The 15,633-nt window shown below is 37.6% G+C and overlaps 1 protein-coding gene across 1 annotated transcript in view; it reads left to right on the top strand.

Moving 5' to 3' along the window:
• The first annotated feature begins 3,284 nt into the window (after window positions 1-3,284).
• LOC122082462 (ubiquitin C-terminal hydrolase 12-like) overlaps window positions 3,285-15,633 on the top strand; it is a 24,542-nt gene continuing 12,193 nt past the window's right edge. Inside the window, exons 1-15 of the mRNA XM_042650041.1 lie at window positions 3,285-3,877; window positions 3,955-5,008; window positions 5,251-5,404; window positions 5,506-5,654; window positions 7,472-7,728; window positions 7,820-8,020; window positions 8,103-8,211; window positions 8,313-8,425; window positions 8,901-8,999; window positions 11,647-11,756; window positions 12,036-12,110; window positions 12,300-12,378; window positions 12,496-12,633; window positions 12,718-12,798; window positions 12,906-13,025. Coding sequence (XP_042505975.1) covers window positions 5,002-5,008; window positions 5,251-5,404; window positions 5,506-5,654; window positions 7,472-7,728; window positions 7,820-8,020; window positions 8,103-8,211; window positions 8,313-8,425; window positions 8,901-8,999; window positions 11,647-11,756; window positions 12,036-12,110; window positions 12,300-12,378; window positions 12,496-12,633; window positions 12,718-12,798; window positions 12,906-13,025 — 1,692 coding nt within the window. The 5' untranslated portion in view covers window positions 3,285-3,877; window positions 3,955-5,001. The remainder of the gene's footprint in view (window positions 3,878-3,954; window positions 5,009-5,250; window positions 5,405-5,505; window positions 5,655-7,471; window positions 7,729-7,819; window positions 8,021-8,102; window positions 8,212-8,312; window positions 8,426-8,900; window positions 9,000-11,646; window positions 11,757-12,035; window positions 12,111-12,299; window positions 12,379-12,495; window positions 12,634-12,717; window positions 12,799-12,905; window positions 13,026-15,633) is intronic.

Raw genomic sequence — 15,633 nt, forward strand, 5'->3', positions numbered from 1 at the left:
AAATGAACAATACATTCACACAATTGTGCTTTAAGAAAATTGCCATGGCCCTTTATCCCCCCTAAAGAAAAAGGTGCCAAGTGAATGCTTGTATTGTATGGAAAGGATTTCTCCACGTATCTTCATGGAAACCTTGCCAAATAAGTCGATTTTCTTTTTCATATAGGGTGTTGTAAAATGGACCAAGTTTCCCTTCACCCATATTGAAGGAGAATTTCTTTATCATGGGCATCAATATCGTTGGATGCCCTAAGGTAAGAGATAGCTTCAACCCCAAGCAATAGGGATGGAAGTTTGTGAGCGAACAATGGTCACATCACCAATAGTGAGTGGATCTCCCCCATTGGTGAAAGAAAACTTTCCCCCTTAAAATTCAATTGAAGAACATATCACATGGCACATATATTTCAACCTACTCAATTATGAAAGTTCCAAAAACAAAAATATTTGTTGATTCCATGCATGGGAACTGCTTTACTTTCCTCACATGGGATTCCACCATTCGAGAGGTATCCGAATCACGAATCAGAGTAATTATTATACTATCAACTCGTTGTTTGTTAGACCATGACTGTTGAGATCCCATGTGGGAATATCATGTGGGGAGAGGATAGAAATTCATTTTTATTTGGTGATTAATAGATGAATACTTGTTTCTTTTCCTTTTCTATTTGGACTTTTTTAACCTCTATTTTGTTTTGTATGGAACCATGTAACCAATAACATTACGTTGGGATAAGGCCAAGTTTATTGTTATTGTTGTATCATCGTTCTATTTGAGTCTATTCTTTTTTCGTCGTGGCATTAACTTAACATTCAAGGAAGGTCTTTACATAAATTTCATTTTTAAATATAATTTATTTATCAATTTTTTTTTTTTAAATATACTTTTCTATTGTTAAAAACGCTTCGTCTTGAAAATTGGAGCAAACCCACTTGTAGTTTTTCTTACTCTTCAATTTCATTGCTGTCACAATGGGGATTTCAAATAGTATTATAGGGGTCAGGCTAGGTGGGGCTTAAAAGAGTTGGTTCAGGTCAGGCCTGCCGGGCTAAGTGGTTGATCCGTGTACTACCTATTTATAAATGTGTCGAGCTCAAGCCCTACACGTTTATTAATCGAGCCGGTCTAGGTCGGGAACGTGTCAGGCTCAATCACCTACCGGTGTGGGCCTGGAATTGACACCCCTATGACTCGTTCGAACACAACATTTCAAGTGCATGTGAAGACCTAATACAAATGTTTTGCAACGTATTGTGATTGGATTATCCCTAGATCCACTATTGATAAATTAACATTTACTCCCCCTCTGAAAATTATAATTTTGGTAATTTTGTCCTCCTTCATTCCCTTTAACACTTCACCACATTGCAGTTGCAACCGCAGGCCCAAAACTACCACGAAGCCTTTTGACTCTTGAAAAGTATTTTGGGAATGGTAATGGAGGTGGTTGCCATTGCAAATCAGGCGGTACCATCCCTTCTGATAACTACATCTATGCATACAAACTACTCATTAAACTGACCACATTGTCAAAAGCGGCGCTGGATGGTTATTCAACTCCACCACCAACACATCCTCAGCCAACTACTCAAAGTGGACCGCTTCTCTAACCTTCAACCTTTACTATTGCATGTTTTAGTAAGCCAATGGCTCCTCCTACGCTTCTCTCTCTCTCCCATGTCTCAATTACTTCATTCAGGAGTCATATTAAAGTGCAACTAAGACAAAATTGGGTGTTCATCAGATGATTGGTTTGATCTGATCATTTCCTAAATTTTAGCACGAATGAGAATCAGATGGTGATCCACAAAAACTCTGACTTCAAAGATGCATTAGAAGGATACGTGTTTCGGTATGATGAGGAATATGAACGGCGGATTCATTGACGATGCTGATGCGATTGACTTAGGAGGGACCAAAATTCTACTTATCTGATGCATGCGATGGTGTTTAGTTTCAAAAGGAAATGGAATTCCAGATCCATATGAAGCAAGGGCTAGAACTGCCTCCTAGTCCCGATCAAACCCCACCACAACCTTACATGGCGGCCTGGTGCTTTCGTCTCCTGATTCTTAGTTTTCATCTTCTTCATTTCGACCCCATCCGAACATCAACAAATCTTCTACAATGGCAGCTTTAGCTTATCCTCCTCCTCCTCCTCCTTTTCTTTGCTTCTGCACTGGTTTGATTGACTTCGATGGAAAGAGAGGTCGAGTTCCCTTATGAGATATTTTGGTCTTAGATGGGATCTACTTTTCTCTGTCCCCCTCCCCCCGAGTGTATTTTACACTTCTAAATGTGAGAATATGAACAAACATGGTATCAATCGATCGGGTCAGTCTTGGTCGAGCCTTTGGAATTGGAATATTAGGAGTACAATTCCATTTATAGCAACCCAAATCAAGATTCTAAGTTTATTATATCCAATCCTGTCCTCTATCATAATTGCAACATTCTTGCTTTGTTGAGTGGAGCAATCGTTCTCACTAAAGTTGAAATCGAAAGGTTGCAGACGATGTCAAATTGTGACAATAGATGAGTGTAGATCTGTAGATCCTCCCTCGTTGGCTTTTGGTCCATGTTCTCTGACGATGAGGTTGGGAATCACTACCCCTTTATCAAACACTTCATTTCCTTATGCACGTTGAGAATATTGGTTATTGTAGACCTCGAGAGGTTATTCTCTGCAATGAGCATCAGATGGGAGAGAGATAGCATAACGGGAAAGCATCCTGAGGTCGTTTCGACCATCCATTGCTTATCACATTGCTGCATTCATTGCAGAGTATGTTTTCGCTCTAGACCTCAACCCGATAAATGGGAATCTTGTTGTCTATGGAGCACAATATTGTTACCTTACAAAACAAACTCCTAGTTCTCTCATGGTTTTTTTTTTTTTTTTTTTTTTTTTTTTTGTTCTTATTTTAAATATGGTTATAAAGGAAAATTGTGCAAATTCCAATGTAATTTAAAAATTTAACCAGTAGAATCTTTATGGCAATGGCCAGTGGTAGACATTCCGAAGGCCATGAAATGTACAATTTTCTATTCCTTTCTCGTATTATAAACATAGCCTTAGGGTTAGGGTGGAAGCAATAGGAAAAGGAAGGAAAAATGAATAAGAAGGAAATACGTCGTTCATAGGTATCTAATGTTATATATGTACATAATATTCTATAATGTTAGGTATTCAAAGCAATACGTATTTTATCCTTTCGGACAGGTGTTTTTGTCCGAGATCTCCCCTGTACAAAGACACGGGAAGGAAAATTCCAAAATATTCCTATACGAGGGGGAAGAAACAGAGAATCCTAAACTCCTTCCAAAGACCTAATATTTGAAGCCCTAACATAGTGTAGTTGTGCCGTCATTCTCCTTATTTCATTTTTGCTTTTGTGATCATTCAATCTATCCTTAGTTCTCCCTATATTGTAGATCTGTAGTTTAGTTTCTTAGATTTTCCGTTCCAGAGTTTTGTTTCGGATCAGGAGGTTCTGAATCGACCTCGGTCGCAATTTCGTTAATTTCATTTGGTTCTGAATCGTCCTCAGGGTTGGATTTTTTCTCTTGTTTTTTGTTGGTTAAAAACTTCGTAAGTTGGTGTGTTTCTATCGGTAGTTTCCTTATTTGACATTTGCTTCTGTGATCAATTAATCTCCAGTTAGTTCTCTGTTTTATAGATCTGTAGTTTAGTTTCGTTTTTGCATCCGAGGTCAGGAGGTTCTGAATCGACCTCAGACGCAATTTTGCGAGTTACATTTTGATTCTTCGTTTTGCAAGCAGAAAGACGACGCTATGTTGGTCACTAATTTGTCTTTCAGTGACAGTTCTTCTTACTTTCCGGAGGAAGAACCGGGATCAATCTCCGACAAGGTTTGATTTTTATAGATTTTGTATTTGGGTAATGGTTTATTTTTTTTCCCGTTGATTCGAGCTTCGTTTTGCAGCAGAAGATGACGCTTCAGGTTTTCAAGGTTTTATCGTTTCTTCTAACTTTGCGGAAGAAGAACCGGATCGATCTCCGACCAGCGTTGCTGACAGTTCAAGCAAGCTCTGTTCTCTGGGTTTCAAGGTTTTGGCTTTTCTTCTTACTTTGCGGAAGAAGAACAGGATCAGTCTCCGAAAAGGTATGATTTTTCTGGTTTTTCTTGGCTGAAGGTTTGATGTTTCTTCCGACCGCTCTCCGACCGATTCCAAACAGGGTTTGATGTTTCTTCTGATTCAATATAAAATGGGGAATCGATTGAGGAATTGCCGATTCCGATGAACACAACCCCAGTCATTTTTTTTATTTTTTTTTACTTTGGTTGCCAGAGACACGTCATCAATTAAATGGTCGAGCAAGTGAGTCGGGTTTTTGGAGGTTTATGCCTCTCTGTTACCCACACCCACACCCACACCCACACCCACACCCACGTAGACGGTTGGTGATATATCGTGGATGACAGGCTGTCAAGTAAAAAAAGAAAAGAAAAAAAAAAAAAAAGGAAAAGGAAAAATAAAAGGGGTTAAGTTAATTCTCTGTGTCATTTTAGATGGTGGTGCACCGAAAGATCTCTGGTTCGTCAGAGCTTTAGAGATTGGTATCGGGGAGAGTATCGTTTACTTGCCGATACCAAAACGCTCCGCCATACCGAGACCGATCTTCAGTCCCTCGTAACAGTGTTGGGATGGAAGAGTCGATTAAATCTTTTTCGTTCATGCAACATGCAAGAGTTGTTTGAAGTTAGCACGCTGGGCTCAACCAATGGATGGGATTGGAATGAGAGGGGCAGGGGGGGACTTTTCCAAGGGTGGAGGAGAGAGGGGCAGGGGACTCTCTAAAACCCTAATCACCCTCATCCCGATTTCATTCAACAACACAAACTAAACCGCTCCTTCTCTAAAGGCAACGAGTGCTTCTTCAATCTCTTTTCCCTATATTATAATTTAGTTTCATTGATTTTCTGTTCTTGGGTTTTGCTTCTTCAACCTCTTGTTCCGACAGTCTCTAGCCAATGGAAGGTGATACATCTGGTTTTTTTTTTTTTTTTTTTTTGTTTGAGCATGAGCTTTGAGTTCAGTGATTTAGCGTTTATAGTTCTCTAAGATTTGGTTAGATTGCTTCGTTGGACATGGCCTGCACATTTCTATTTTTTATTTTTATTAATGATATGGGAGTTACAGATGCTTCCTTAGTCTTCTAATGGTGACTGTTCTCAGAGTTTCAATGTTTTCTATTTTCTTATTGCTTTGATACTTATTAGTGGTTGCGCTATCGGAGACTGCCAGCGTGGCTGAGAACCAGCCAGTCGAGGATCCTCCATCGTTCAAATTCTCTTGGAATATTAAAAATTTTTCGAATTTGAAAGACAATAAGCCCTACTACTCCGATTTTTTTTTCGCTGGGGGTTACAAGTGGTATATGCATATCTATTTTCTTGTTTGATTTCTTTTGAAAATTGTTGGCTAGTTGTGTTTCTTCTGATCAATCTCTGACCCTTGCATTGCTTTGGGGGCAGGGGAGTGCTGATTTATCTTGACCAAGAGCATTTGTCCATGTATCTAGTTGTTGTAGATTCGGCAAAGTTGCCTTGGAAATGGTGTATATGCGGTCAATTCAGCTTGACTGTGATATGCCAAAGCGATAGAGAGAAAAATATTAGATCAGGTATCATCGTTCATCATCTTATTGCAATGTTGCCTTTCAATGTTTACTGTTTTCTTATTGCTTTGATACTTATAATCTCAGAACTTTACCCCTTCTTCAACCCCACGACAAAAGCAGCGAACCAGTGATAGCCTTTGTGGTCATGAGTTGAGAAAATCAATTAAACACCAATGACTTTGAAAATTCAGGAAAAGGTTTTTAACCCACTGGCCTCTAATCCCCAACCACTAATCTACCAAACCAGCAACTTAATGCTGAAATGACTTTTCTGAAACAGTATCAGGCGATACCGTAGTATCCAGGAACGGTAAGGGTTTCAATTTGCAGCAAGGGAGGGTTCTTTGGGGATGAAATTCTAGGGAACAAGCTTCCTAGGGCAGGAGATCTGATGCCTGGATTCTCAGGCTGAAAGAGCAGAGATCAGGAGAGATTGATCCACTCTTTTAGTTCTCGTAGCCATTTTGGAAGTGCAGGCACACTCAAAGCAAAACCTCTATTCTATTCTATTCTACCGTCTCCATCAATTACAAGAATTTAAATAAGAAAAGAAAAAAATATCTTAAAACAGAAATTGAAAGCAAATTGAACTCAATCTCGTACTCTACCAACCCTATCTATAAACTCCCATATTAAATGTAAGACTTTTTTTTTAAACAACATTACCCCAATTGCATGGCCTGGTTTAAATAACAAATGAGTTCAATGGTAAACCAGATCCTTTCCTCTTCTTTCTACCTGCAGTTGGAAACTTCTCTTTATCTTTTTAGGTTGTTATATCTTCTATTATTTAATTATTTGAGTCACGTAGGGACTCTCTGACGGCAGGCAACTATTAGAGCTTTAGGAGTCTTTTAATTCTATTTATGTTTCTGTCTTCAGCACTATAAAGCAATGTGAAGGATTGATGACCTCCCCCGCAATTCCATGATTGAAATTTAGTTGATTTAGTTCAGATATTGTTGCCTCTCTTATCTCTCTCCTGTCTCCCCTCCCCGCATGGTTTCTCTTTCCTTTCTTCTTTCAGTTGAACGTAAGCAAAGATGAAGGTAAGAGAAAAGAAAAGAAAAGAGAAGAGAAGTAAGAGGTAGAGGGAAGAAGACGAGAGGAAGAAGAGACAGATGAGTGTAATCGTAAGGGGGAGTGTTGTGGTCTCTCTCCCCTATATTGATTCACTAACATAAGATATTATAAATCTCATACATCTCCCCAAGAAGGTAAAAGGTAAAATACATAAAAGCACAATACAAGATAACCACGAGCAGATCCTCCATCATCTGATCTGCATCAAGTGGCTCTTGATTTCCACTCAGCTCTCATTCTGTGGGGCAACATCCTCTTCAATCGCTCTCTCCATAAGGATTGTCAAACCAAGATAAAAAATTGCAGCTTTTTCCAATAGGTTCATCATAGCTACAATAAGAGATCGCAAAACAGGAAGAGGATTATAAAAGACATACCTGGTGGAGGTTTCCATTCTGTCACAGAATCCCAAAATCTTTGTCATTTTCCCAGTGACCCACAAGAAAAGGATATATAGTGAAACTCCAATAATTACTTTAGGTCATGATAAGGATATCCTTGTAGCTGACCTCATTTAGTGGGATACAACTGACTAAGGATTTGTATTTTATTAGAAATCTGGTCTGTTCGGTATGGTTTTTTTTCACAAATGTCAAATTAAATAATTGTGTACGGGTTGAGATGATATTCTTCCATCGCTTGTTTGGTATTTGTGTTTCTTGTTGGGAAAAGATATAGTGTAATGAGCATTGGCTACACTTGTAAATTTTGTGTTAACTCGTCTATTACTTTTTCAGAGTCAGAGACACATCACCAATTTAATGCTCGAGAGAGTTGCTGGGGTTTTCAGTGTTTCATGCCTCTCAGTATACTAGGGGATCCTCATGGCGGATATATTGTGAATGACATAGTAACAGTTGAAGCTGAGGTTGCTGTCAAGGCTGTGTATGACTCGAAAAAGGAAACGGGTTATGTTGGACTCAAGGAGAAAAGACCAAACTGTTACTTGAATTCTCTCCTCCAGACTTTGTATCATATCCCTTTGTTTAGAAAGGTCAAGCCTTGTATTGTCTAGTTGCTAATATCTTCGCCTTTTGCTTTCCGCCCTACTAACAAAGTGCTGTATTTAATGTTGTGTATTTCAGGTTGTGTACCATATTCCAACAACCGAGAAGGATATGCTATCAGGGAGCACCACCCTGGCTCTTCAAAGCTTGTTCTATGAGCTTCAGTACAGTGACACGTGTGTTGCGATTAAAGAGCTGAGAAAATATTTTGCATTCATGCAACATGGTGCACTAGAATTTAATAGGCTTATTTGTGAGAAGCTGGAAGATAAAATGGAGGTGCGTGTTGCTTTTTCCTCCCCCAAATTTTTATAAGATTTATGGAGGCAATCTGAATTCACCGTTTTATCTACTGGCACAGGGAACTGTTCTGGAGGGTAGAGTACATGAGCTGTTTAAAGGGATGTATATAAGTAGCCTTGAATGCATCAATATGAGCTTCAAGTGTTCTAAATGGGTTCCATTTCATGGTAGGAATTTTATTTTTGGTATTGAGTTGTCCAGGTTAAAACTGTATGGTCTTAATCGATATTCTTACATGGTAAGTGAACTCTATATATTTTTGCAACAGGTCTTCAGCTTGATGTGGAAGGCTGTCGAGACGTCTATGCTTCTTTTGATAAGATTGTGCAATTTCAATGCCCTGTGGGCGTTGAAAAGCATTTTACTACACATGGACTGCAGGTGTGATGCTATCTGTTTATGGTTAATGGTTAGTATGGTAATGTGGGATCATCTCGGCTTTAAACTGACAGGTTTCAGAGGCTTCCATGCCTGTCCTGCACACATTGTATGATATGTGTAAGGAATGCATCTATGATGCTTCATTTCTAGTAAGAAATGAAGCTCTAGATTGGTTTTAATAATTTAAAAACGTGACTTCTTTTAATCAGTCCCTTTCTCCTTGGGTCTAATGGACTCATCTATTTGTGGCCTTCAGAAGTTGCTGACACTAATGATTAATAGAAGAGAAATTTTTGAAGTTTTTGTCATTTCTAGTGTCTCCACGTTCATTACTGGGCTCTTCTTCATTTTTCTTTGGATTTAGTCAACGAACTGTTCTATTTAATTGCTTGACATGATGACGTAAACATGGTCATATGTATGATTTGTTTGAAGATGATTCTTAGAGTAAATATTGTTTATTTGATTTTTCCAGGATGCTAGGAGGAGTTTCCTGTTCTTGAACTTCCCTCGCATACTCCTTCTTGAGCTAAAACGGTTTGAGTATGATGAATGGGGGTTCATTACTGTGAAGGTTAGCATTATGCTATTTCTGATTCTACATCATGATTTGTTTTGTATGGTTGATACACATTTTTCCGCTGGTTACGTCTTTGCTGGATGTGTATGTTTTTGTTCAATCATCATCAGTTAAGTGAAATGAGAAGGGAATTTTTTTTTTTCTTTTCTGAATGTCTTTATGGTTTAGGTTTTGATCTTTGCCCATTTTGAAAAGAACTGAAGAGCTTCCACTGTGTGAAGTCATACATAATGCAATATGAAATTAAGAACAGTTTATATTTAAGCTTATATAAGAAATACTATAAATCCATTATGTTGGAAATAACACCCGAGGATATTGAATTTTGTATTCTCCATTAGGGGGATGATGATCCTTTTGTGCACATAGTATTATGATCCCGAGGGTTGTATTGAGAAAAAATAAACCCTAGGTTGCTAATTAGAATTGGGAGATATAATGTAACATTAAAGGAGATATCTTAATCTTATGAAAATCTCTTGAATTTTTTGCCTAATGTAGAACTGCATTATTCATCAAATGACCCGATTCGCACCGCCAATTATTTTAATCGAACCTTATACTATCACTTTAGTATATTTTTGATTGTTTGTATGTGCGTGTCAAGTAACCAAGTTCGCCCGAGGAGGTTGTGACATGCCTTCAGAGATAGGATGTCACATTGCATTGCATTTATCAATCCCATCCCCTAGTAGAATAATATGTGAGCAAACTCTCATTGATTGTTAAGTTAGTTTGGTTACCTAAGACACTTTTCAGGGGTTAGGGTGTGGCTTTGTAATGTCAGGCTAGGTAGCACTACCCAACCCTAGTCAGGATACAGAATTATACCCTAAACGGGTATTGGTTCAGTACAGGAATATGTAATAGCAGTAGGCAACATAGATTATTTCAATCCCTTTTAACTCCCAATAAAACCTAACAAATACGTTCTATAACTCCAGTCCAAATATAACCGTATGCGACAGCCTAAAATGCCCATACAGAAGTGATCTAGGGTTCAAGAATCAGTACACAACCTTCGTTCAAGAACCATAGCAGAATAAGAAGTATGGAGATGAAATTACCATTGAAATGAGGTATGGGTGGAAGGATTCAGTCCTCAAAATATTAGACAAAAGTGATTGCTGAATCTCGCAGAACAGCCGTTTCTTGAATTTAGTCCCAAAACAGGAGATTATTTCTCCCAAACCATACCACAGAAGATGCCAGTACTCTAGTCGAGTGGGCTTCCTGAGGTGTGGTTTGATACTTCAATTGCTGGGCAAGGCTTTTCCTTGGAGATCACAGAGCCCAGAGGTTGTGTTTTGTGCTCTTTGATCAGCAAGTATAATCAGCAGAAGCTTCAAGGAGAACTTTTGCAAATGATGAGACATCAACTCCAATAAGTTGCTAAAGGTCTCAGTTATGTTCAGTAACAAAATAGAATTAGGGAGAATAGAGACTGATGGGTAATAAAAGGGAGGAAGAAGAGGGGTAAGGGATAGGTCTCATCCACGGTCTGTTACCGTAACTCTCTCACAGAGAAACTGAATCACTGAGTCATGGTTCTAAATATGGTCGAAACTGAAATTTCGGTCGAAACCTGGGCAATTTCGAGGAAACTAGGATATTTTTCCTGGCTTGGTGGAAACCACGGTTGCGACCTCTAGATTTTTTTTTTTTGGGTCTGATTTTTTGTGTACAACCTATTTCTGACATTTTTAACCTAATCCATGAACTAGTTTCATAAAAGAAACCCAAAATGGTACTTGTGGTGTTGACCCAAGTTTGCTATTGTATGATAAGTACGTTGTACACTAGCCTAAGTCTACATATGACTTGGATACAAAATAGTAGAAGCAATTTGCAAGAACTTGAAGCAAATTTCAAGTTTTGAGGCCAAATTCTGGCTTTCTTTGTTGAAATATGGGAAACAGGGTAGTTGCATGTTAAGAATTCAAGGATTTTCTGATGAAATCCAATACCAACAGAAAACTTAAGACAACCAGTGAAATAGATAGGATTGAATTACTAGACTCAGGGAATTATCAAGCACAGCAGTGGCAATCAATGGGAGATTCAGACAGTAACTTTATATGCAGTGGAGCAAGAGTTTATGAAAATTATGATCTATAGGTCTGGCTTCCCACTTATAGGATCAATGTGTCATAGTCCATGGCTGCTCAGTATGACTTAATCACATAGAACTCTTGAAGAAAATTTCAGCTTTAATTATCAAATTGTCTGTGAGCCAATGGCTTTAAATTTTAGTAGAAATCTAATAATAGTGCTAATTTGAATTGGAAAGTAAAATCCTTATTTCTAAGAAACATAATAATAGAAGGAAAACTTCTCACACGAAGTGAGTGTTTAAAAGCAAATAAGCAAGTTAAAATAAAAACAACTAAATAAGCCCATTCTTGAGATTGATCAATACTGCATTTTTAGCTAGCAGCTGGGTCGCTTCTTTTTGTCATTTGTCTGGTTGAACCATTATATTATTTTGTTTTGTTTTTAACGCTGTGAACTGAATTTATTTATTTTTCCTTAACTATAGTAGTAACTTATTTTCTTTTGTAGGGAGAATAATTTCAGCTCCATTACCTGTTTGATATTCTATTATGAAAATGGTTTAATTTTTTGGCTTTCATTGCTGTAGGTAAATGATCGTTATGAGTATCCTCTCCAATTGGACCTTGATCGGGACAATGGAAAATATTTGTCACCTAAAGCAGATAGGAGAGTTCGCAACCTTTATAACCTTCACAGGTATCTATTGTATCCGGATTTACACTGTGGATGTGACCATTAAAGTATTGATCATCGTTTCAGTGATGTTATTGGGTTTTAAAATTCCTCATTAACCAATTCTTTTGCTTGATTGTTGTTTGGTGTGTAGTTTTGGATTTACCCGGTTTAACTATGATATTCTCCTTCTTATTGTGTTATGTATTATACTCAAAAGTAGGATTTAGTACTAATTCTTCGATTTTATTTCATTCATTTTTCCCTTCTTCCTTCCCCTTACTCATCCATGTTTGTTTGCAGTGTTTTGGTTCACAGTGCTGAGGTGCATAGTAACCCTTATTGTGCTTTTATCAGGCCGACCCTCTCTGATCAATGGTGTGTATACTATTCTTGAAATGGTGGTGTTTGTAAGCATTTCACTGTTTTGAAATTTTTAGAGTATTGTTGGGACTCGAGTAGAAGCATTCATAATTCATTGCTCTTGGTCAAATTGTATGGTCCAACAGTGTTGTGAGTATATCAATAATTAATTATCAATAGTAACATCTAAGATGTTATATTCAGGTTCAAGTTTTATGATGAACGGGTAACAGAGGAAGATACGATGAGGGCCTTGCAAGAGCAGTATGGTGGTGCGATGAAGGTGATATTCTTGCTACGCATATGCTTATAAGTGTACTATTTCAAAAGTTCCTTCAGCTGGTATTTCATTTTAACATGTGCACATTCTTTTCACCTTTTCCCCAAACAATTTCTGTAGATGAATCTTGGCTTCAACAACAGTCCATATAATTTGACAAATTACTCAAATGCCTACATGCTTGTCTATATACGTGAAAGTGATGAGGAGGATATACTGTGTAGCGTGAATGAGGACGACCTAGCTGAACACCTTAGGGTAAGATACTTGTATTAATAATAGATTTGAATTGTTCACTTCTCTCTTCTTTTTTGGGGTGGGACGTCTGACCTTGTATTTCAGTCACATTTGAGGAAAAGAAGGGAAGGAAAGGAGCACAAGAAAAGGGAAAAGGTTGAGCGTCGTCTTTATACAGTAATAAAGGTAAATACATTCTGTATGGATTTTTGAATCATTGATTGTCGACCCAGAGTTAGCGTTGGTGAACCGCTTGCTTTTCTTTCTAATGAAAATTTGTCTCATACCAATAGGTTGCACGAGATGTGGATCTCTTTGAGCAGATTGGGAGGGATATTTATTTTGGCCTTGTGGATCATGATAAACTCACGAGCTTCCGTATTCAAAATCAAGTTCCTTTTATCCTTTTCAAGGTATGCAGTAAGTGGTTGCATTGCATCTCAGGAGTTTTAGCATCTTTGGACAGGGCTTTGTTGAGTTGATACACTGGTTCTTGTTGAAATAATGTTTTTTTTTTGGGTTGGGGCTTATTTTCTATCGCCACATAGTGCCTTTCTTGACGTGGTCAGTTGGCATATTAATTGAGAGAGTTAATGGATAAAGTGGCAGAGGGCCGATGTAATGTGTAGTTTTTCTTTCCTCTTGGTGAAGGGGGTGTGGATCAGCAAATATGGTATTGATAACCATGTTTTTGGAATCCATTCTTTCATTCATGCTTAAGCCACATAAAGTACTTGTTATTATATTTTATGATTTTATATCAGTGGTTTGGGTTGTAGTGTTGGGTTTATGTTTGTATCTCGGTGTTAGACCAGTCGGAACCCAAAATTAGCGTTTCTAGGTACTTGGCCTAACTTATTGCTTATGATGGTGAAAAGGTGGGAAAGAAGAGATTGGGTTAGTGGTCCATGGAGGGGAAGTAATGTAGAGGTAAGATCTGATATGACCTAGCCCTACAATGAAAACCCCCAAAGAGGAAAGCCCCATCTTGATAATAGGAAAAAAACCCAATGACAGGATAATATCCCGCAATCAGTAGCCGGTTAGTTAACTTGATTAAAAAAATCTAATTCAATCCCTGATATGGATACTAATCACAACATTGAATATAGCCCTGACAGTAACTCGATTAGAAGCATAGACAGATTTCAAGAACAGTGAGAAATAATCAGAAAACATTATCCAAATGCAAATATGCTGTTTCAAGGCTAACATATAACATTGATTACACTCTAGGAGATGGGCTTTAACCTGATTGTGCTCTTTTTCTGTGTTTTCTGTTAATTTTTTTTCCCCCAAATTACTATTCTTATCATCATAATTTCTATAGTTTAATCTATTTTGCCACGGGCCCACGTTGACAGATGATATGCTCATTCCAACTGTTGGATGGAGAATACATGGATTAGATTAACAATTAGCCAAATTTCCGAGTCTGATTCAGTGAAATACGTCTTTTTGTATTGGCACACTTCCTGTGTATTTCCATACATATGTACTAGTACTCTAGACATTATTGTGCACTCTCCCAACTCTTAGTGGGAAATTTTCTTGTAATTTTCAAAAAATGCACTCCATTCTTACATAGATAACTACCCTTTTATTATTATAATGATGATGATGATGATGATGATAATAAACTTGGAAACTGCCTCTTTTGAGAAGTTGGGGGTAAGGCTGCGTACATTCGCACCTCCTTGACCTGCAGTAGTGGAAGCCTTGTGCACTGGGTTGCTTATCATCAGCAACATTGTCATTATGGTTAATTTTTAGAGAATTAATTCTAGGAAAAGGATACAAGATTAAAATCGAACACATAAAAGGTGATAATAATTATATAGCAGATTATTTATCTCGAGAATGTTTACCTAAGTTACTAACTTAATTTTGATAAACTTTCAGAAGTCAAAAAGATCTGAACCAGAAAAGAGTTCCTCTCCTGATTTTGAAAAATCAAAAGAAGATTTTGAACAGCTTCAAAGTATATCATCAATATATAAGAAATATAAGAAGCAGATGGATAAAGGCAAGACGCCTTGGTCACCACCTGTGACACCAGAAAGGAGTCCCTCTCCTGATACAACAAGAAAGACAGCAGAAATGCTGTGGGTATCTTATAACAAGATCTTGAAAGATCCATATAACAAGCAAAGAAGAGAGCATTTTATGACCAGCATTAATTGCTGCAGTTATCAATTTGCTAAGATAAAAGAAGCAAGAAAAGAAAACTATCCATATTATGTTCTTATTGAAGGACATAATCCTGGAGTATATGACAGATGGACAGAAGTTTTACAACAACTTAAGAATTATCCCAAGCACCCTTGGTTCAAGGGATTTCATAAATTAGAAGAAGCACTAGATTATGCTCGTCGTAATCTAGGACCTAATTTCTTCATAACACCAGCCCTTAGATTTCCAGTATCTAAAGTCAGGGATTCAACAAGTTTCAAAGAAGCATTGATCAAATGTGAACAATGCGATACAACAAGTTCAAGAATTGCAGAGATACAAAAGAATGAATCCCAGCTTAAAACAGAATTACAGGCTGTCAAAGAATCTGAACAGAAATATTATCATCAATTAGCCTCAAAGATAAAAGAAGTTGATGAATTAAAAGAAGCTCTACGACTTCTTCAGCAAGCAAGAATGGATACAACAAGCATCCCAACTCCCCCAGCATATGAAAATCTCATTGACAGGATTCAGAAGATGGAAGAATCAATCAAGAAGAAAGAAGAATATGAGAAGATTCTCATGGCAAAAACAAGCTCAGAAAATATAAAATCAAAAATTGAAAATATATTTTCAAAAAATTTTTATCCAGAATCTTCCAGTGTTATTCTTCTGTCGAAAATCTTACAAAATATCCTCATATTCTTCTTTCTCTATATTCTCCCCTTAGCTGTGCCCCTTTGTGCCCTCTGATTAGCACATATCCTTCTGTGCTGTCAATCTGAACCGGCAGTCTCCGGCAAAAAACCCCCTTTATTACAAGATTTTTCAAATCCGGAAGTCCGG

Source organism: Macadamia integrifolia, chromosome 6, assembly GCF_013358625.1.
Source record: "Macadamia integrifolia cultivar HAES 741 chromosome 6, SCU_Mint_v3, whole genome shotgun sequence".
Taxonomy (NCBI): domain Eukaryota; kingdom Viridiplantae; phylum Streptophyta; class Magnoliopsida; order Proteales; family Proteaceae; genus Macadamia; species Macadamia integrifolia.